The sequence below is a fragment of the Sminthopsis crassicaudata genome, chromosome 6 (genome assembly GCF_048593235.1).
Source record: "Sminthopsis crassicaudata isolate SCR6 chromosome 6, ASM4859323v1, whole genome shotgun sequence".
NCBI lineage: Eukaryota > Metazoa > Chordata > Mammalia > Dasyuromorphia > Dasyuridae > Sminthopsis > Sminthopsis crassicaudata.
Window position 1 is genome coordinate 249014427 of NC_133622.1, and position 22356 is coordinate 249036782.

Below are 22356 nucleotides of genomic sequence, written 5' to 3' on the forward strand. Positions count from 1 at the left end.
GGGGACCACTCTAGAACTAGAGAGAAGAGAAACAGTCACATTTCCCCCTCAGGTTCCTTATTCATTCAACACAAATGTTCTGCTAAGTGATTATTGCCAAGGTCTCTCATCTGTGACATTTTAATTTCCTTTTTTCTTTCAGCATTAATATTCTCTATTCTAAGATTCCTTTTATTCCTGACATCTTCTGCTCTGCATTCTAACAGTCTATGTTTTAAGGTCCCTTCCAAATAGGACATTCTGAGTTCTAGAATCTTCATGGCAACATTCTGTGCTCTTAGGTCCCTTCTGGCTCTGTGACAGTATGTTTTCTGTTCCATCCTTCTGGATTCTAAGGTCCTTTTCCACTTCAGCATTCTGTGTTCTAGAATACAGAACATAGACTCCCAGTTCTGACAGGGAGTTCTCTAAATTCCCAGCTTTGATGACCTATTTTTTATGTTTTAGCATTCTAAGCTTTAAAATTCCTTTCAGTGTTCTAAGATACCTTCCAGTTATGGTATTCTATGCTCTAAGGAACCTTTTAGCTTTAGTATTTTGTGTTCTAAGTCCTTTCTAATTCTGATATCTATGTTTTAAGAAATCTTTCAATTTTAGCATTATGTGTTCTAGGTCCTTTCTAGTTATGATTCCTTTCTAAATATGTTATTTCTCCCAGTTATGGTATTCTATGCTCTAAGGAATCCTCCAGTTTTAGTGTTTTGTGTTCTAAGTCCTTTTCAGTTCTGATATCTATGTTCTAAGGAACCTTCCAGTTTTAGCATTATGTGTTCTAGGTCCTTTCTAGCTCTGATTCCTTTTTAATTCTGATATCTATGTTCTAAGGAACCTTCCAGTTTTAGCATTATGTGTTCTAGGTCCTTTCTAGCTCTGATTCCTTTCCAGTTCTGATATTTTATGTTCTAAGGATGCTTCCAGCTCAGCATTTTGGATCTTTTCAGGCCTGATAGTTTCTATTGCATCATTCTGGGCTCCACGCACGCCTCTGGATCTTTCCCTCTGCCCATTCCCTCCTTCTTTTCTGATCCCTACTCCCAATCCCTTCCCCTACCCATCCCTCCCACTCCCCAGCTTGCTCTGACTCTCAAAACAAGTTACCAGGTTTCTATCCACAAGGAGTCCCTGTCCTTTCCCCCTAGGACCCTTCCCAGAAGCCCCTGGAGGTGTCCCCCCCCAGGTCTTCAGGGCAAGGAGTTCCCTCCATATCGTGGTCATTGGCCCTAAGGGGCCTGTGAGCCTGGGCCCCGCAGTTGGGCCCCGACACCCTGGGACTGGCCCGCCTCTCTGCCAAGCTGTTTCCTGGGCCCGGGGACAGAGGGTTAACAGGTCCCCAAGCTGAGCCGGGCCACGTGCGTTCTCTGGGCTAGAGCCAGGCCTGGGGGAGGGGGCAGACTATGAAGTTGCCTAGAGAGAGCTGGGCCCAGGGCAAGGACTTCAGAAGGGGCCAGGGCGGTGTTTATAGTAATCAGAGAACTTTCTCCCCCTGCTTAAGCCTTCAGGGCACAGCTTAGCCCTAGGTGAACGAGGGAACCCCACAGTGCCCAAACATTTTGTGCTGTGCTCGAGAATTCTGGGTAAGGGGAGGAGGGGCCCAGAACTCAGGCCGAGGAGCCAGGAGTCCTGGATTCAAAGGGTGGGGGAGGGGAGTAGGGAATGAGGGGGAGGCTGCAGGGGGAGGGGGGGGAGGAGAGGGGAGCAGTCCCAGGATGGTGGCAACAGTGGGACAGGATGGGGAAGAAAGGAGCAAAAATTAGAGTGATCTAAGTAAGGGCAGCGAACACCAGAAAACAGGAGGACCTGAGTTCAGATCTGACCTCAGACACTTAACTCTTCCTGACTGTGTGACCCAGGGCAAGTCACTTAACCCCATTGGAACTGGGCTTCCAGAACTGGAAGAGACTCCTGAAACCCTCTTGGTTGATTCCTTCACTTTACAGATAAGGAAACTGAGGCCCAGAGAGGGAAGATAACAAACATTTATTTAATACCTACTGTATGCTAAGCGTTGTGCTAAGAACTTTCTGCAGATAAGATCTCACAACAACCCTGTCATTAGGAACTAATTATTATTTTATGGTTGAGGAAACCAAGGGTAAATGGAGATTAAGTGCTTAAGCCAAAGTCCCATAACCAGGACAGAAATGGGATGGCTCCAGTTCCAGGGCTCCTCCCACTGAAGTGGGTTCATACCGCAATGATTCATGGGTCTGTGGTGTTGTGTGTGGGGGGGAAAATTCTCCCTCTGCTGACACAGATAGCACCCCTCTCTCATGTGGGAGATAGTCTTTGGGCAGCGCTTACAGTAGGCAAGTTGCCAGGCCGGCCGGTTGGCCAGCACCTGCTGGAGGCGGGGAAGGGACTGGTGCCGGACTGGGAGCACTGGGTCCAGATCCCATCCCTGCCACTTGGGACTACATGCTCCAAGCTCCTTGGCTCTTTGTACCCAGCCTCCTCCTCTGTAGAGGAGTGGGACTAGATGGCCTCTAGCTGTGATCCCACAATGCCTGAAGTCCTTCAGATTCTATAGAGGATGGCAGTGAGCCTCAGACCATTATTCCAAAGTCGTCGGTGCTAAGTGGTTGTTTCTGACTCTCAGTTTTGAATCCAGTAGCCCTCTGGTTGGTCTGGCTGCCTCAAGGTCTCTCCCCTCCCCCTTGCCCTCTTCCCCGGCCTCGTGCCAGGGCACAGTCTACTCCACAGCCAAAGAGACTTCCTAAAGCCCAGTTCTGACCATGGCAGGTCCACTTCTCATCTATAACCATCAATAGCTCCCTATTATCTCCAGGATCAAATACAGTCTTTGGTTTAGCTTTGAAAACCCTTCAAAGCCTCCCTGCTCTTCTACATTGGTTTCCCCCCCCCCCCCCGTGACCTTACACCCAGCTTCCCTGGCTGCCCCCCACGCTTGAAAGTTTTCCTACTTCACCTTTGTCTCCTGGCCTCCCAGCCTCCCTTCAAGACTGGGATCAAACTGCACCTTCCTCCAAAGCTCTTTCCTCAAGCTCTCTTCCTTCTGAGATAACCTTCAGTCTAACTTGCGAGTATCTTGTTTGCTCATGGCTGTTTGTATGTTGTCTCTCCTGTTAAACTGTAAGCCCCTGAGACTGGAACCCTATTTTTGCCTTTCTTTGCACCCCCTGTGCTAAGTGCTCCCTGAATGTTGGCTGACCCTGGGAAGGGGAGGCTACGTGGGACACTCACCCAAAGACATGCAGTTGAGGATGATTCCAGAGACGGCCATTCCGACCAGGAAACGAAGGGCACAGTAGGTGGAGAAGTTGGGGGAGAAGGCAGTGGCAGTCCCCACCGCCCCCAGCTGCAGGTAGGACCAGCTCAGCAGGGCCTTCCGGCCAAACCTGGGGGGAGGGGAGGATCAGGGCATGGGGAAGCATCTACAGTCTGCAGCAAGGTGCAAAAGAGCCAGGGTGGGGAGCGGTGAAGGGTGACGGACTGTCCCTCGGAGGCTCAGGGCTACAGATAGGGGACATAGGGCAGCTGGGACCGGGAAACAGAGACAGCGCCAATAATGGAGGGACAGGCTGGGGAGGAGGAGAAGGAGAGGGAGCTTGGATTAGGGGGGTCTAGGGTCAGAGGTCTGGGATGAGAGGCCGGAGTCGCCTCTCTGCCCTCCCTCCACCCAGGCCAGAATACCTGTCTGCCAAGCTCCCAAACGCCATGGCTCCCACAAGGACCCCTGCCATGTAAATGGACTGTGCCATCTGGGTCAGTTTCCAGGAGTCACACACCAGGTCCCACTGTTTCAGAGAAAGGGATAAGGGCCTGAAGGGTTAGGAGCGACAAACTGGGGTTCAGTCCCCACCCCCTTATTGTCCTCTCCCACAAAACACCCCCACCAGGAAGATGGGGAATCCTTCAAACAAAGGCTGCAGTAAATGTCTCAAGGGTCACTGAGGGTCCAGTCTCTGAGGTGCAGGATCATCCCCCAAGGTTATGGGACTGTCAGAATGTCACAGGCAAGGAATGTTTCCTTTGTCTCCCTACGATGGCCTGGTATACAGTAAGCACTTAATAAGTGCTTGCTGATAGGTAGATTGATTGGTCTTTCTCTGAGGATTGATTGGTGATTAAAGATGGAGGGGAAGCCTTCCCTTGAGCAGAGGATTATGGGAGGAGAAGCAGACCCGAGAGTGGGGAGTCAAAAGTGTTGTGAATGGTCCAAAGGGGAGGCCCTCAGGGAGGCCACAGAGAAGGTCTGGAGCTTGAACTGGGCAGGGTTGATGGCAGCTTTGCCCAATATTGGGCGCTGATGATTCTTCTGTGATAATGAGCTAGATAAGTCTCTGTTAGTCCCACATCTTACCTGTCCCAGCCCTCCCAGTGCTGATCTAATCCCCTCCTGTGCCCACTTCTTCATCCCCCTAGAGGAACAGCTTGTGCTAGGGAAGTATGGCCATGCATGGGCAGTGCCCCCTTGAGGCAGCCTCTCTTCCACTTCCTGATGGACATCAAGCCTCAGTTTACCCCTGGAGATGTCCTCCTGTTGCTCCAGCTTCTGCGCCCTGGGGCCAAGCAGATTCAGTCTGGTCCTTCTCAAAGTCCTTGGGCTCTTGGACCACTGACTCTTGGCCATGCTATGCGGCCCCGATTCCCTTCGGTCGGTGCTCCCATGGCGCATCTTGGATCCCTTCACCCTTCTGGCTCCCCAAAGCCCACCCCAGAGCACTCAGGAGGAGAGGGAGGGGGCCGCTGGCAGTTTTTGGTTCTGGATTTTGGCCGCCGGCTCACCTTCATGTTCAGCTTAGAATCCATTAAACCCCCAAAGCCTCCTTCGAGACACCCTGCTCTCAGCCAGACCTCCCAGAGCTTGTTCCAGGATTTTTCCAACCTTGGGCACAGTTCCTCACTTAATGTGACCTGTCACCTGACTGCCATCTCGTCTTAGCCATTCCTCCTGACTCTGGGCCATGGGCACATTTGGGAAGTGGGCCATTTCTGTCTTTAGAGGAGCCTGACAAAAGTGGGGAGCAGAACAGGGACGAGCCTGGATCCGTGAGGACCTCCACCGGAGACCCCCAGTCAAGGGACTCTCAAACTTAGAGGGGCTCTTGCTGGCTTTATCTTCAGCCGTGTTGGAAGCCCTCTGACTGTACTGGTTACTGGAACTCGCCTTGCCATCTTTGCCACATGATTAAGTCTATGCTAAAACCAGGTAATCCTATGGCATTCCTCAACTTACCCACTCAGGAATGCTGCTAAGAGAGGAAACGGGGTTACCCTGGCAGGACTTTCCCCCCAGTCTCATCTCTCATCTTGCAGATGGAGGCCAGAGGGAAGGGACTTAGCCAAAGTGACTTGGGGGGTGTGGGGGGGGAGAGAAGAGATCTCAGCTCTTCAGCTCTCTCAGCTCTGAATCTGCTAGGGGGTCTCTTCCTCGGCCCCCTCTTGTGTCCTCCCCAGCTCCTCATTACCTCTGTCACGATGGTAGCCTCGAACTCGCTGCGGTCATAGGTCCATCCGTCTCGGCACGGTTCCGTAGCGGGGATGCTCCCGTTGGGAGAGGAAGCGTTGGGGTCCAGGCTTTGCCAGTGGGGTTGGGAGAACTGTCGGCACCTCTCGGGCTGGTGGCCTCCGTCCAGTGGAACCCACAGCTGGAGGAGCCTCTCCGAGCTGAGGTTCCCCGTGTGGCCGGTACCGAGGGGCACTGGCTGGAGCCGGCAGTGGTGTGGGGGTACCGCCGCCGAGAAGTTCTGCAGGAGGTTGTGCGAGGCTGTCAGGAGTATGGGGACCACCAGGGCGAGGATGTGCAGCCGTTGGAAGAGCCCCAGTCCCCCGAGCTGTTCCAGCAGGCTGGTGAAGGTCATGGTGGCTCTGGGGAGCTCCTGGCCTCAGCTCCCCGACTGCTGCCCTGGGCTGGTAGAGGAAAACTTAGTGGAACGGGGCTGCTCTGGTCCCAGAGTCCCGGCCTTACCAGCTGATCTGTTCAGCCCTTGGAGGCCGGAAACGCCAGAGCTGTGGGGGGTCCCCCTCCTCCGGGCCAACTGGTCTCAGCTGCAGATGGGAAAAGAGGCCCAGGCCCTTCCCCTGCCCAACTCCCCTGTCCCTCCAACTCTTGTTCCCGAGCACTGCCCCGGTGGATGGGGATTCCTATGGGGCCCGCCTTTGGCAGGGACTGGCCAGGATTGCAGGGGCCAAGAACACTCCCCCCTGCTCTAGCCATCCTCCCACCCAGCCCATCCACAGCTACCTCTCCTGGGTTAAACTGTTATTTTGGCTCTAAAGGATTAACCACTGAGAAGAGGAGCAGGGGATATCCAAAGTCAAGGAAAGAACAGTGGGCCAGAAGACTGATGAGCGTCAGATTGTCCCAGGCTGAGCGGCGGGGCACTTTGCCAGTCACTCCTTGGCACCTCATCCACACATGGGGCTTGGAGGGGCCTTCTCTGGGCCTCGCTGCAGTCCTCGGCTCACCCCCACGTGGGGGATATTAAGAACCATCTCAAGGGCAAGGGGCAAGAGGGAGAGTTCCAGAATCTCCAAGCTGGAGGGATGTCAGGGGCCAGAGTCCGCCCCGGGCCCCAGGGAGATCCTCCTTTGCCATCCCTGACCAGTGGCGGATCATTTGGTTCCTCCTGCCCCCACTTTGGAGACATCCAGCCACGGGGGACTTATTACTTATTACCCATTCCACTTCGGCACGCTTCTTAATGATTAGGAAGCTTTTACTTAGACTGAGTGTAATGTGGGGGGAGGAAAAGGGAGGCAAGAGGAGGACAAAGTCCCGATGGGGTGGGGGGAGTAGCCAAGATTCTTCCCCTGGTCTTAAAGGCTCTTTCCTGGACTTAAGGGGGGAGGGGGGAGAGAAAGGGCCAGACAAGAGTCAGCCCCCAGCCCTGCACAGAGGCGAGGGCACTCTTGGGTTTGGGGGAGCGAAGGGGACAAAGACTGCCTGCATTTCAGCTGCTTTGGCTTCCAAACGTGGCTTTCTGTCTTTAGAGGAGCCTGATAAAAGTGGGGAGCAGAACAGGGACGAGCCCGGATCCGTGAGGACCTCCACCTGTGATTCAGGAAAACCTGTCAGGTCCGGCTCAACCGGGGGAAGGGAGGCTTGGGGTGGAGTGCCATGGCAGCCAAGGATGGGATTCTGTCCTCCTTAATTAGGCTTCTGGCATGGGCTGTATGGCACTGGATGGAGGCAGGGGGTTGGAGTAGTTGACCCCTGCCCCAAGAGAGAGGTTTAGATGACACTGAAAAGGGGCCTCCTGGTGTTTCACTCATTTATCTCTGGAGAGGAAAAGGACCTGGTCGGGAAAGGACACCGCAAGCTGATCCAGAAGTACGGACACAGGCAAATCTTTTAATAATAGGGCCCAGGGCGGCATCTGGGCAAGGGGAGCACAGCACAAGGGGCCATCTGGGAGCTGGGGGAAGGGCGAAGTTTCCTGTTCCAGGCCCTTTGGTTTTCCTCTCCACTCTCAGTCCAGCTCAGCCCTGCCCCAGGAGGCTTCAGGCTCCATCTGAAACAGTTCTTGTTGCTAGGGAGCAGGGAGAGGAGAGAGGAGTGGCCGGGACCCTCTGAAGATCAGCTCCTCTCCATCCATCCTCATGGTCCATCCTTCCTCAGAGTCTGCAGGGGGATTGTCTGCTCTCCCGCTTCCTTCTGTTTCTTCTTCCCATGATTCCTACAGGGGGAAAGGGGTCATTGGGTCTTAGGGTGAGAGCAAGCTTTCTGGGATGAGGGCAGAGAATCCTGGAGGGCACTGGGGTTCTCTTCTGCTTTAGGGAGATGGTCCCACGGATGGGCAGATGTGGGTAGCCATGCTATGCTGCCCTGGCGTTCCCTGGATCCTGGCCTTCATTTCCCTACAAAAATCAGCCAGGACTCTGCCTGAGAAATGGCCCTGGAGTTCTGGAACTTTTAAAAAATATGGACAAGTTAGCAAGAGATGGGCAGGAGGAAGAGGGGAGAGAAGGGAGATCCCAGTTTGAAAGGAGTTGCTGGTGGCTCCATAGTGTGGGGGGGGAGGAGGAGGAAAAGGCTGGCAGCCTTCACTCACCTGGCCTTCAGCTCTTCCACACTTTCTGGCAAGGGCATGTTGAGAGTCTCTGGCAGAAAGAAGGTGACAGTACCTCCAGCAATGGGGACAGCTCCATAAATGAGGGAGGGCAATGCAGGATAGAGCTCTCCGGTCATATTCACCAGAGGGCTCATGATGCTGCCCACCCGGGCCATCATGCTGCCCATGCCCAGTCCTGTCTGCCTGAAATGCCAAGGGCGAGGGAAAGAGACAGAGACAGAGACACAGAGAGAGACAGAAACAGAGACAGAGAGACAGAGACAGAGACAGAGAGAGACAGGTACAAAGAAAGACAGACACCCAGAAAGACAGAGACAGGAGAGAGGAAAAGCGAGAGGATAAGAGGAAAAGGGAGAGAGGGAGAGAGAGAAGAAAGATAGAGAGACAGAGAGATGGAGATAAAGACAGAAAGACAGAGAAAGACAAAAAAGAGGAAGAGGGAGAGAGGAAAAGATAGAGAAGAGAGGGAGATAGACAGAGACACACACAGAAACAGAGAGAGAGAAGGAGGGAGGAAGGAAGAGAAGGAGGGAGGGAGGAAGAAGGAGAGGGAGAGAGAATATAAATCTAAACACAGCTGATTACAGAACAGTTAGGGTAAATTGGAAAGGGCTACTAGCCTGGGAGGCCGAAGGATTCAAACTCGTCTCCTCACTCTTACTCCTCTCAAAGGGTTTTTCAAGTTCTGTTGTTTCTACTTTCACTTCTCTTGAACGCACCCTTCTCTTCTTTGGCCTTGCTTCCACCCTGGAACAATCTCTGGGCTGCCGGGTCTGTCTGCCTCCAGTCCATTCTCCATTTAGCTGACAGTGATTCTCCTAAAGCACAGGGAGCTCCGGAACTCCCTGTTGTCTCCAGGAACAAATGCAAAATCTCTGCTTGGGGTTCAAAGCCCTTCATAACTTGGTTCCCTCTTATGTTTCCATAGCATTTTTCCATAATATGTTTTCTCTTTCTGTCTTACTCTTCAGTCCAGAGGCCCTTTGACCTTTCAGCTTCTCCTTGAATGCGACACTCGCTGCCTTTTCCCTTGCTGTCCCCCATGCTCAGAAGGTTCTCTCTTCGCTTCTACCTGTCTTTAAGACTCATCTCAAATGCCCCCTTCTTCTTGTCCTCTCCTATTCCATTGAAAGCCTTCTCTTTTGAGATGGCCTCCAATTTACTCTGCCTTTACCTTCTTTGTCCATGATCTTTGCCCGCTGCCTCCTCCATTAGACAAGGAGGTCGTTTTGAGAGGGAGGGTGCGGGTGACTTGAGAGATTAGGAAAGACTTCATAGAACAGGTGGCTTTGGAGCTCAAGTTTGAAGGAAACCAAAGCTTCCAAGTACGGAAAGAAGAGCACGTTCTAGGTGAAGGGGCAGCTGATGGGTGAGGCGGTAGGCAGGGAGAGATGGAGCACAGAGTGAGTGGGGGGGGCAGCGAGGGAGCATTTATGGCAAGCATGGAAGGACAGTCTGTTGGATATCAGAAACAAGAGGTAGCCAGGGGAGTTTAAAAGCACAGGGGGACAGGGCAATCCTTCAGTCTAGGAAAATCCCTTTGGCAACTGTATGGAGGACGGAGTGGAGCAGGGACAGAGGTTTGAGGCAGGGAGGCCAGTTTGGAGGCTGTTCTAATAGCCCAGGTGAGAGGTGATGAGGGCTGAGTGAACTGAGTGAGATAGGAGAGATTTTACAGGGTTAACATCCTTATTTGGATGAGGGGGGAGAGTGAGAGTGAGGGCGATGCCGGGGTTACAAACATGGGGTCCTGGAAGGAAGGGCTCCTTTAGTTGATCCCAACAGTAAGAGGAGAGGGGAGGGCTTGGGGGCAAAGACGGTAAGTTTCGTTTTGGACATGTTGGGCTTGAGATGCTTGTGGGACACCGAGTTTAAAATGTCTATTGGGCTGATGGTGAGCAAGACTAAAGCTCAGGGGAGAGGCTGGGCATGGGGATATAGAGCCAGGAGTCATCTGGGTAAGGGAGATCATGGAAGCGTGCAATTAATGAGCATTTGTTGACTTGAGGACCTCCTCTGGGTCTGATTCCTCCTCCCCCCCCAAGGGCAAGAGTTATAGCAGGTCCTTCTCAAACTGGAAGGGACACAGGGTACTGGAGTGCTTGGACATTGCTCTGAGCATGGATTTGACCTGGCTGGAGGATCTCCACCTTCCCCTCCCCCAGGCACCGACTCCGGGTCTCTCTCCCAGGACTTTTGATACTCACCGAATTACGGTGGGATAGAGCTCCCCAGTGTACAAGAAGACACAGTTGAAGGAGTTCCCCAGACAACCCTTTCCTAGGACTGCCAGGGAAGTCCTCATGATCCCCCAGTCTGGGAGGAAGCAGAATAGTGTGGGAGGGACACGGTGAGGGCTAAGCAGATCTCTCTGTCCCGTGATCTTTAGAGCAGGAGCCCTGGCCCATGAGGGAAGAGGGGCCGGGATCCCTTCATTTTCCCCCACCTCACCTTTCGGCACCAGCATATTGACCAAGATGGAAACGCCAGCCAGCAGCAAGGAGGCCATTTGTGCGGGGCGCCGGCCAATGTAGTTAATGACCAGGAAGCCTATGAGTTTGGCCGGCAAATCCACTATCCCAAAGATCACTTGGGTGAGGTAGATGTTGCTTCCAAAATACTGCAAGTCCATGACTAGCCCGTAGTAGGCAAAGCTGGTGGCAAACCTGCGAGACATAGGGAAGTGGTTGCAGTTTGTGGATGATGGATGGAGAGCTGAGAAATTCCTTTATTTACAGGTGAGGAAACTGAGGCTCAGGGAGAGAGAACAAAGTCAGTGTTTATATGTATAGTTATAAAGTTATAAAATATATGGTTATAGCTATAAAGGGTTGCAGAATAGAGGGAGGAAAAGGAAGCGGGGAAAATGGAAAGAGTTACTGTGAGGAGGTAGTGACCCCAGCCCTGTGGGGCCCTTGGTCTAGAAAATGCCAGAATGATCTGAGAGAGGAATAAATAGATCCAGGTAGGTGACACAGTACATAGAGAGTCAGGTCTTCAATCAGGAAAACCTGAGTTCAAACCCAGCCTCAGACACTTGCTGGACAAATCACTTAAGCTGCCTCAGTTTCTTCATCTGTAAAATGAGAATAGTAACAGCAGCCCCCCTCCCCCCAGGTGGCTGAGAGGATTAAATAAGAATATTTGTAAAGCATGTAGCACAGTATCTGGCACATAGTAGGTGCTTAATGAAATGCTTGTTTCCTTCCTTGCTCCCCCATTTTCTACCCCTAGCAGCAGAGTAGAGTTCTTTGGGGGAATGGTGTTTAGTATCCTAACACAGAATGGGCCACTCCATGGTGCCATGGATAGAATGTAATGTTTGGAGACAGGAAGACCTGAATTCAAATTCTGTTTCAGTTAGAGAGTCCTGGATAAGTTAGTGACTCACGTTCTCTGACCCTCTGGGCTCCCATTTGTAAGATGAAAGAGGTGAGCTTGATCTCACTGAAAATCCCTTCCGTGTCTAATTCTATAAGCTTTCAGAGGGTCAGAGGCCCAGAGAATGGATGGAACCCCATCCATTGGGGTTAGGTCTGAGCCTAGGGGGAAGGTGTCACTGGGGCCTTAACTAGCAATTTCAGCAATCAAGAAGGCTATTTCCCAACAAAGGGCAGTCTATGGGAAGCAGGGAAGCAATTAGTCCTGAAGGAGGTCACCTAGGATAGGGCTGCTCCCTGGAAGATTCCTATTGTTCTTTCAAACTAGGATCATAGACTTATATCCAAAAGGGATTTCAGAGTCCATTTAATCCAACGGCCACATTTAGAAGAAATGTCTGCAGGTTAAAGACTGCTAGTGTTATTGAGATTCTCTATTTTGATGCTCTTGGACAAGGCTCCAATTGCCCCACCCTAGTTCTCATACCGTGGGTAAAATGGTATTCCTTCCTCTGTACCCAGCTTCCATAGTAATCCTGGCCTTGCTCCCCTCCTGCCTAAGTAGGCCCACTGTCTGCTCTCCATTTTTCTCCACCTGGCCATCTCCTTCCCCAGCCCAGTGACTGCCCTTTCCCCAGTCTGAGGGGCCCCGTCAGTGCCTACCAGATCAGGGAGAGGCAGCTGAAGAGGCCTCGGAGCACTGGCAGACGCACCAGGTCCAAGGCACTATATTTGCTCTTGCCAAGGTTAATCTCCTTGTTAAGTTTTATTTGAAGGACCTGGTGGAAAGGGACAGAGAGGCAGAGGGGCTTCAGGAAGACACCATGGCTGAGACAGGTAGACTGAGAGCTGGAGGTCCTGGGACTGAGGCTGGGGCAGGACCGGATCCCAAGAATCCCGGGTGAGCCCCCAGCCTGTGGGCAGAGCCTTTGGCCTTCTAGGCTCCTTAGAAGGATGGTAGATGGTGTCTGTGTGTGTGGGAGCTCACCTCCATGTTCAGCTTTTCCCCTTCCTCCTGCTTCCCATTGATCCAGGCTACCTTCTGCAGGGTCTGGAGCGTCAGGTCCAGCCTGCCGGTGGATGCCTGCCATCGGGCAGATTCAACGAAGAGCCTGGAGTGAGGAAAGACCAGATTCCCAATCTGGCTAGGAGGGGCCGGAGTCCCATCAGCTGCCCGGGCAGACTGGACCCGGGGCTGATGGAGGTTTGGAGTGCCAGGCTCTGCCTAATGGAATCACGGGTGGAGGGGGTGGCTGGGGAGTAGGACACCTGATATGGTACTAGTCCCTGGGAGGGATTCCAATCCTCTCTGATTGAGAAAAGGCAGAATAAGGATCAAGAGGGCACTGCTGAGCAAAGGGGGCTTGGAATTTCCCAGAATCCCCAAGCTGGGAAGTGTGTGTGAGTGTGTGTGTGAGTGTGAGTGTGTAGAAGGGTAGCTGGAGACACAGCAGGTACTAGTGATACAAATAAGTAAGACAGCCCCTTCCCTCAGGGAGTTTAAAGTCTGCTGGGGGAAATATCCACGATAAATAAATACAATCTGTGTGCAAAATAAATGCTAAATAATTGGCGACTTGTTCCGGCCCCTCCCCATGTGGCATGGAGGCATCAGGGAAGACTCCTTGAAGGAGGCAGACGTTTAGCTGAATCTGGAAAGGAGTCTGATGGTTCCCAGAGGCAAAAAGGAGGAGGGAGAGCCTTGTAGGCAAGGGCCCAGAGGTGGGAAATGGAATAGCGAGTATGGGAAGCAGCAAGGATAAGGGTTTGTCTGCAGCCAACCTGCAAAGAGATGTTGGAAGTGAGCTGGGAGGGTTCCAGTGCCCCAAAGGAGGGTTTGCAGGAGTCCCAGAGGCTGCAGGGAGCCCCCAGGGACCAGCCTTTAGAAACATCCCTTCAGCAAAAAGGTGCAGGAGCCAAAGCTTGGGCCAGGGGTGCCCACAGGGTAGAAGGGACAGGGACAAGGGCCTGCCGTGCCCCAGAGCAAGGGTTCACCTACCAGGAGTAGAGGAAGAAGAAGAAGAAGGGCACAGAGATGAGGAATTGCAGCCAGCGCCAGTGGGGCACTGCATAGGCACAGCCTGCCAGGATGAACTGCCCGATGCTGTAGGCGAAGCCAACCAGAGTGCCCACTGTAGCCCGGGTGTGGATGGGCATCCACTCCACATCTGGGGGTGGGGAGGTGGGAACACAGGGATTAGCCGTGGGGTCCCCAGGATTCTGCTCCAGACCCCTGCCCAAACCCAGTATCGTGGCCAGGCTAAAGGCCGGCCGCCCAGGGGCTCAGGGCCCAGCGAGTAGGAGGCGGAGGGGGCCAGTGGAGCCCGGAGCCCGCCAGTGCCACATCATGGCTCCCACATTCACCCTCCTCTTGCCAGAACCCCAGTTCAGAACCCTAGAGCTCGGGCTTCCCACTGGGGATTGTTCCTCTAGCTGGAAGCGCCATGCCCCTCCTCCACACCATGTTATCTGGGGCCCACCATGCTACCTGCTCTTCTTCCTCCTCCTGCTTTCTACCTGAGGCCTGTTAAAGAGCTCAGCCTAGAAAGACCAAGACCCACACTGCATCCAGGGCCATCTCCCGGGCTACGTCTGGCCACTGGACCTGGCCGGGCTCTGGAGGGGAAACTGAGGCAGGTGACCTTGCCCGGCCCTCCCTCACTTCCATCCAACTCACTGCATGTCCCCCTCCCCCATGCCAGGGTTTCAAGGACAAAGAACAAGGACCCACTTTGTACGGCCAGCTCGGGGCACCCCCTGGCAAGGGCGGCCAGCCTCCGCTCAGTAATGCCTCCGTTCTCTTTCCTCTGACTCCCCTCTCCTCCATCCCCCTTTACAGGATGGCTCCCTTTATTAGAGTGAGATCCAAAGGCCGGGCCTAGCTTCCGTGCTTCAGGGTGTGCCCCAAGTGTGCAGGCCGGGGCCTGGCCCACAGTAGGTGCTTAATAAATGTCTGGAGGGGCAGTTAGGTGGGATAGTGCCTGGAAACAGGAAGACCTAAGTTCAAATCCCAGCTCAGATGCTTATTATGAAACCATTTCATTCTGTTTGCCTCAGTTTCCTCATTTGTAAAATGGGCCGGCTGAGGAAATTGCAAACCCCTCCACTATCTTCATCAGGAAAACTCCAAAGAGAGTTGTACAGGACCTAATAACAGCACTAAAGGCTTTTCACTCACTAATCTATTCATTCCAGCCCCGGCACTTTACGTTATTCTGATATTCTAGATGGTCCCGGCACCCGACAATCCGTGTTTTGGGTTCCGAAGCCCTTTGGGGCGTGGACGTTCCATGTTCCAGCACCAACGTTATCCCTTTAAAGGTTTGTCCTAGACACTATAGCCTTTGTTCTGTACTCGGCTTCCTTCAAACACTGACATTCAAGGCTCAAAGGGCCATTTGGGGGCCCACATCCCCACCGATACATCCTGTTCCAAGATCTGCCATGCTCTGGTTCTGACCCGCTGCACAGGGAGGGCTTCGGGTTTCTGGTCTCGAGCATGGCCATGGTTTCTGAAGCAGGACAGACAGGGAGATGACTTTGGGGGAGGGGAAGAGAGAAGGCGACCCTTGCAACCTTCAGAGCTTCCTAGCTGGGGTGCTGGAGCCAGGGAAAGGGCAGAAGGCAGGAGGGTCGGAGGAGGGGAGGCAGGGGAGAAAAGGGCAGAGCTGGAGCTGGAGCCAAGGAAGGGGGGCTCCAGGGAGAGGGTCCTGGGGGGGCTGGAGCCAGGACCTGGCCGCTCAGGAGAATGGAGTGTTCCAGAGCTCTGAGGCAGGCTAGGGGCTTCAGGTCCTTCCTCCAGCTCCAGCTGCAGGGAGCCCTTCACTCTGAACACTACTGCGCCAGCCCCCTTTCCTCCGTCCCGATGGGGAACTTAGAGAGAAAGCAGGTGTTAGAGGACAGGAGGCTGATACAAATGGACCTGGAGTCTGGAGACCTGGGTACAAATCCGAGCTTTGTATCTTAGGGCAAGAGGTTTTGGACCTCAATTTCCCACTTGCAAAATGACAGGGTCAGAGTAGAAGCTCTTGGGGCTTCTTCTGATCCTAGAGGAAGGGTTTGGGACCTAGACCAGGCCGAGAGGTCGCTAGGGGAGAAATAAGGGCCTTTTTTAGACCTGAGCCCTTTCCTCCCATGTGGACTGGGAAGGCCCAGGAGCTTCCCCTTAGGGGAGGTTGGGAGGCTCACCCCAGGAACTTCTCCTTTGGGGAGGCTGACCCGAGCACCGACTGAAGGAGCAAGGTTGGAGGGAGGAGAGCGTCGTGCAATGGAAAGAGCCCGTGATGGACCTCGCCAAGCCTCTGAAAAATGAGTTCCCTCGGGGAGAGCGCTCGGGCATAAGAGGACCTGGGTTCAAATCCCCATTCTGCTTCACTCCCTGTGTAACTGTGAGTGACTCTCCTTCTCGGGCCCTTAGCTTCCTTATCACTACACTGGGGGCCGGAGTTGGCTATTTCTTCCCAGTCCTTGTAGTTCCAAGCCCTGGGGTTCTTCCAGCTGAGCAGCCCCCGGCCTAAGGAGGAGGAGATCCTGGGGCAGAAATCCTTGAACCAAATCTCAACTAGCAGGAAACATCCTTTGGAAAGAGGTGGGGGCCGGCGGCTGTCTGGGAGTAGCCGGGCCCAGGGTTCTCAAGCCTTTTCGGTGTCATGGTCCCCCCAGTAGCCTGCTGAAGCCAGTGGACTCCTTCTCTTGGAAGGAAACGCTCGATTTCAGGAGGGCTTAGCAAAAAGAAAGATATCTTTTTTCCTATTCCAAGTTCCCAGAAGCCCTGAAATTGCTGTATAGACCCTAAGTTAAGAGCTCCTGTTCTAGAGTCCGTCCCACATCCCTACAGCATGGCTGGTGGTCCTCACCCCCTCAGTTACCATGAGGAGACTGGTGGGGCCGGGCGGGAGACCGGAGGAATAGAACATCCCAATCCCATGTTTGTGCCTTGGGTAAAAGCCCTAGTTGCTCCATCCTAGTTATGTTTCTGAGAGACAGAAACGGGGGGACGTGAGGACTTCACAGTTGGCGACGGGGCAGGGGCAGCCCGGGTTTGGTGAGCTCCTGGAACGGGGACTAGCGTGAGCGGGAGAAGTGGGTACTACAGGCTATTGGGGTGGCCCCTTCCCCACCATCCTCCCCCTGTCCCTTCCCCTCACTCAGTGTAAAGCAGTTGAGCGCCATGCCAGACAGGGAAACGCCCGTCAGAAAGCGGAGGGCGCAGTAGATGCTGAAGTTGGGAGAGAAGGCGCAGCAGGTGCCCATCACGGCCGTCTGCAGGTAGGTCCAGATCAGGATCTTCCGGCGGCCCAGCCTGGGGAGACACAGAGCACAGTGTTCCCAGGCCTCCCCCTTCTCTGGCCCTCCGCCGATCCCAGCAAACCTGGCATTCATTCATTCATTCAATCAATCACTAATTCATCAGTCAATCAATCAGTTGAGACCTCTGACAGGCCTGGTCCTGAGCTCCGCTCTAAGGCTGACAATCACTCATGGAACACTGGCCAGGCCTTTGATTTCTTTCATGTTTCCTCTTCTGTAAAATGGGGACAAGACTCTTTCTGCCTGGCCGCAGGGATTGTGGATAAACCTTAAAGTTCTAGATATGCGACTTCTCAGAACCTCAACTTCTTCATCTGTGAAACGGGCACATGAGTGTCATTGTGCAGAAAGTATTCTCAGAGGGAAAAACATTGCTTCCTTTTTGTCCTTAGATCATGGAGGCAAGAAAATGGATGAGAAAGTGGCTCTCCGGGGCTTTCTGGTTGAGGACAATCCAGGGAAGGATGAGAGGCCTGGAACTGGTACGTTGTTGGAGGGAGAAGGGGGTGAGCACTGAGGGCCTGAAGGGTCTGGGGAGCTGGGCCTTGAAGGGTGGGCACAGCTTCCTTCCCCCCAGCCCCGGGGGCCTTCTCCTTCCCTTGGTTCTCTGCCTCTGACCTGGCCCCCCCACCTCACACCTGGAGCCCCAGCAAGTCCCAGGACTGACCTGTCTGCCAGGTTCCCAAACACGGAAGCCCCGATGAGCACCCCTGACATGAAAAAGGACTGGCCCAGTTGGCGCAGGGCCCTGTGACCGCAAACGAGGTCCCACTGTGGGGGAGAGAGGGTGTTGGGCCGGGGACTCCCTCAAGCCGCTCAGAAAGCTTGCTTGATTCACCTCCCCAGGAATGGCAGCTTTGGGGGAAGAAAGTCAAGAGGAAGAGGAAGAGCAGGAGGAGAATGGGATGGAGAAGGAGAGAGGCTTCTTTCCTCTGCCCCAGCCCCATGCTGGCCCCTTCTCTCCTCTGTTCCCCGCCCCCATGCTGGCCCTTTCTCCCCCTCCATTACCCCCCATGCTGGTCCCTTCTCCCCCTCCATCTCCCACCATGCCCACCCGCCTACATCGGACCCCCAGTGTCCCTCTTCTCTCTTCCCTCTCTTTCTTCCCCCTCCTTTTATTCCAGCCTCTCCCCGGCTCATTCCCTCTTCCCTTCCCTTCTCCCCCGCCCTTCCCTTTCCCATAGTTGTTTCTGTCTTTTCTCTTCCTCATTTCTGAGTTTTCTCCCACTTTGTTGCCTCCTGCCCTGTCCCCAGCCTCCCTCTGAACCGCTTCTCCTCCCCGTTCCTTTTCCCCACAGCCACCCCCTTCCCCTCTCTCTTCTTTATCTCTTCTCTCACCTTATCCCCTCTCTCACCGCGTCCCCTAGTTTCTGAGCACTCTTGCCTAAGGAAGGCAGGGGTCTGCTCTCCTCAGCCCCGTATCCTGCTTCTCTCTCTTTTTTACCCTTGTGTTTATTAGTCTTCTTCCCTCAGATAGGGAAACTGAGTCAGAAAGCTGCAGCTCTAGGCTTCCCCTGGCCAGGGAGTCCAGCTAATCTTGCTTGAGTCCCCGTAGTGCCCTCCCCAGAGCCCTTACCTCGGTCACAATAGTGGCGGGGAAGGTGCTGTGGTCATAGGTCCAGCCATCTACACAGGGCTCGGTGGCTCCGGTGGCATTGGGCCATGTGTCGTTGGACCAGTGTAGCCCCCTTTGGGGGGCGGTAAAGCGACGGCATGACACCGGCCTTCCCTGCTCATCCTGGGGCAGCCAGGCCCGCAGTTCCTCCGCTCCTGTGCCGTCCCCACTCAGGTTGGCGGAGGGCGGTGGGCGGCAGTGGTGGCCGGGAATGGCAGCCGTGAAGTTCTGCGCGGTATTATGGGAGGACAGCAGCAGCATCGGGATGACCACCAGGGTGAACTGGACCCATTGGAAGCGGCCCACCCCTCCCACCTGCAAGAGGATGTCATTGAAGGTCATGGGGATGGAGGTGGGGCTGAGAGCCGGGAGCCTCAGTGAAGTGGTCCGGGGACTTCTGCCCAGTGCCCGTCCGGTCTTTCAGTGGAGTGGAGAGGGTCCCAGCCGCCTTTCCTGCTCAGCTCCCCGCTCGATCTGCTCCTGGAGGAAGAGTGTACTCGCTCAGTGGGAGAGACAACAGGCTGAGCCAGCCCTCCCTCCTTCTCCTGCCTCTCTCCCCAGATCTGGGTGATTCGGGGCCTCACTGGGCCAGAGACAACCCCTCCTTTCTGGACCTCAGCCTCCCACTTGTTTTCTATTCCTCCAGGTTTGGACAGTTAGAGTTAAAATGTGACTCAAGGCAGAGACTGCTGAGAAAACCTGCGGCATGCTCCTTTTGCTTGTGGGTCAAAAGGGAACAGAACACGAGTGCTGGGAGCTTCGAAAGGTCTGGACACCTGCACTGCAAGCCGTGGGTCACGTCTTGTGTTTTCCTGGGGGAGGGGGCAGGAACGGGGAAGGGGAGAAAGGCAGGAGCCAAGTAAGCCCCTCAAATTGGTTTGGGGCCCAGTGTCCTAGAATTGTGCTTGGTCTGCAGGTCAGAGGTTATTTTGGCCAGCTCAGAGCATCAAACACCTCCTCCAAAGAGAAACCCAAAAACAAGAGCACCCCAGAGGAGAGAGCTGGGGTGTGAGTGGGGAGGTTCCTTAAAACGTAGAATGTGAGAGTTGAGAGGGGCCTTAGAACATGGAATGTCAGAGCTGGTGGGTGAGGGACCTTAACACAGTGTCTGAACTGGGAGGGACTTTAGAACACAGAACAGAAATAGCCAGATTTGGAAGAGAACTTAGAACAAAGAGTTTTAGAGATGAATGGGACCTTCGAACAGAGAAAGTTAGAGCTGGGAGGGATTTTTTTTTTTTTTTCCTGAGGCTAGGGTTAAGTGACTTGCCCAGGGTCACACAGCTAGGAAGTGTTAAGTGTCTGAGATCGGATTTGAACTCAGGTTGTCCTGAATTCAAGGCTGGTGCTCTATCTCCTGCACCCCCTAGCTGCCCCTGGGAGGAATTTTAGAACAAACAAGATATAATGTCAAGAAGGAACCTTAGAACAGAGAAAGTCAGAGCTGGGAGACCTCAGAACAGAGAATGTCAGAAGTGGGAGGGATGTTAGAACATACAATAAATATATAATAACAGGAAGGAATACTGTCACCTCAAAACCTTGAATCCCTGCTGACACCAGACCAAGCCACTTGACCCCTTGCCTCCTTTGACTTTTGAGACTATCTCTGTGGGTGTCCCAGCTGTTGACCTCTTGCAATATTCTGGGCCCCGGCCTGGCTCCAGCCTCCCATCGAAGCACTCCCTGGGCTCTTGACTAAATGCCAGGAGTCTGACCCACTTCTCACTCTAGCCTTCTGTTGTTGCTTGTGCCCTGAGTCCAGCCTGCCTCACAAATCCTGACTGAGATCCCTGGTACCTACCTGATCCCTTAAGATCTGTACATGCAAATTGTATCTTGTCTAGTCCTCCTGACCACCCTTTCCCCTTTTAATCTTACAGGACAGTGAGTTTTAAAGTAACCAGTACAATGAGGCAGAAGTTAGAAATAAGATCGAAGCCCTCCCAAAGATTAAGGAGAATAATTGACAAATTAGATCATATATTAACTAAAAATTATATCCTAGCAAAAGGGGTCAAAGTAGGATGATGCATCTAGGGTTTGCTGTCAAGGCCTTTCACCTTGTTATATGTATATCTTAGGTTCCAGACACTGAAGGGAGGCCAGTGGAAGACCACTGGTTTTGACAATTGGGAGATGATGTGACTGTGTTAACTTTAAAGTTTTATTGAAAACTTTGAGATGGTTTGGATACAAAAATGAACTAATCCCAAGATGGCAAAGAAGAATTAGTCTGTTTCCCCAAAATTCTATAAAATGAGACCTTAAACTCCTGCCTACCCCCAACCCTCCTTCTGCATTGGGTCCATGCTGCCCAGGGCTCCCAACTTTAATCCACAGCAAGTTGAATGATTCTCTCTGTGTCTCACCTATGGGAGCTATAGTCACAATCCTGCATGCAGGTGACCCAGGCTACAAAATCATTTTCTCACTAAAATGAAGCAGCAGTGGGATTCAGCAGTCCCTTGAATGTCTTAGCAGCCTTTTAAATTTATTTTATTTATTTTTTAATTTTTTTTTTTTGCTTATGTATCTAATGACCTTCTCATCACCACCTCTTTTTTTCTGTTTATCTAAATGCAATAAAACTTCATGGATGCACCCTCAAAGCGAACGTTGGCATTTAATAGATTATTGCATTGAAAGGAGAAGAACCAGACAGGATGTGAGAGTGACAAAGGTGATGATGCATGGTGCAGAATGTTGGACCAATCATAGACTTATGCCTTTCAAGCTAATCATTTGCATTCCACAAAAGTGGTGGCCCCAAAGAAAGACAAAAGATTTGATGTCAACACATTAGAGCATTTTTCACAGTGTGAACTGTTTGTTGCTGACTTGGAGAGAAAGCTGATCCAACAAATAGTTGGCAACAGTGGAGCAGGAAAGAAGTAGGCAGCCTTCAGAGATTTGGTGTACAGCACTGCATATACTCATCACGGTCAGAATACTTGCAAACATCAAGACTCATTTGACAAAAATGATGGGGAAATTCAGAAGGTGCTAAATAAAAAAACGAGAACTTCACAGATTTCACCATCAGGATAGTTTGACCATTTCTAAGAAGGCAGCGTTTAATTCCATTAAAAGTAAAATTGAAAAAAAAAGTTTAGGAATATGCAGGACTCAGAAAGAAGGCTGATGAAATTCAGTTTTATACTTATAGTTACAACCTAAAATAATTTTGTGATGCCCTAAAGGCTATTTATGGGCTAAAGACCTGTGTCATCTCAACTACTCAGTGCTAATGGAGCCACAACGATTAGTGATAAGGATTCAGAAGAGTGATAAGGATGCATGTTAGGATTACTAGGTGAGAACTCAGGTTGTCTGAACAATTACAAGATGAGAACTCAGGTTGACTTGATTAGAGGAGCAAGCTCATTGGTTGGAGTACTTCTTCCCAGAAGCCCTTGCATTATCCCACGCCCATTCTCTGGGAGGATAAAAGAGGACACCACTCCAGAGATAGAAGAAGACTCTGCATTGCATCAGGCTTGACGGGGCTCTCTGCAGGAAGGGAAGTCACTTCTCTGGACAAGAGTTAACAGCAACTGCCTGGAGACAACGGTTCTCTACAGGAAGAAGAATCTGTCTGAGAGATTTGAGTAGACACAGCAGATCTCTTCCCAGAGAGCGATCTGGCAGCTTATGGAGACGACAGCTCGCTACAGGTGCAGAATACTTTTAAAAGTATTCTGAACAGATTGTCATCAATCAGTGTTAAAGCCATTGACCACTTATGAAGTCAGTCCTTCTCTAGCTGAATTTCCAACTTAACTAATAACTAAGTCATTCATAGTTGATCATCATATAATATTGCTGTTACTGTGTACAATGTTCTCTTGAATCTGTTCATTTCATTTTGCATCTATTCATGGAAGTCTTTCAAAGTTTTCCTGAGAGCATCCTGCTTGCCATTTCTTATAACACAATAGTATTCTATTACAATCATATAGAACAACTTGTTCAACCATTTTTCCAATTTCCAATTTGTTGCCATCATTAAAAG

General features: G+C 52.4%; 2 protein-coding genes across 2 annotated transcripts in view; both read right to left on the minus strand.

Moving 5' to 3' along the window:
- LOC141547804 (solute carrier family 22 member 6-A-like) overlaps positions 1-5937 on the minus strand; it is a 16553-nt gene extending 10616 nt beyond the window's left edge. The window contains exons 1-4 of the mRNA XM_074276380.1: positions 5430-5937; positions 3652-3755; positions 3202-3356; positions 1-16 (exon numbers count right to left, since the gene is read on the minus strand). The exon at positions 1-16 is cut by the window's left edge and continues 153 nt beyond it. Of these exons, the coding sequence (XP_074132481.1) occupies positions 1-16; positions 3202-3356; positions 3652-3755; positions 5430-5822 (668 nt within the window). The 5' untranslated portion in view covers positions 5823-5937. The remainder of the gene's footprint in view (positions 17-3201; positions 3357-3651; positions 3756-5429) is intronic.
- A 2074-nt stretch (positions 5938-8011) lies between these two features.
- LOC141545445 (solute carrier family 22 member 6-like) lies at positions 8012-18771 on the minus strand. The gene is made up of 9 exons (XM_074272506.1): positions 18303-18771; positions 17394-17497; positions 16564-16718; positions 13416-13584; positions 12405-12528; positions 12080-12195; positions 10488-10702; positions 10244-10352; positions 8012-8219 (listed from the first exon to the last, which is right to left on the minus strand). The coding sequence occupies exons 1-9, from the start codon at positions 18681-18683 to the stop codon at positions 8012-8014; spliced, it is 1581 nt and encodes a 526-aa protein (XP_074128607.1). The 5' UTR covers positions 18684-18771.
- Positions 18772-22356: the final 3585 nt, after the last annotated feature.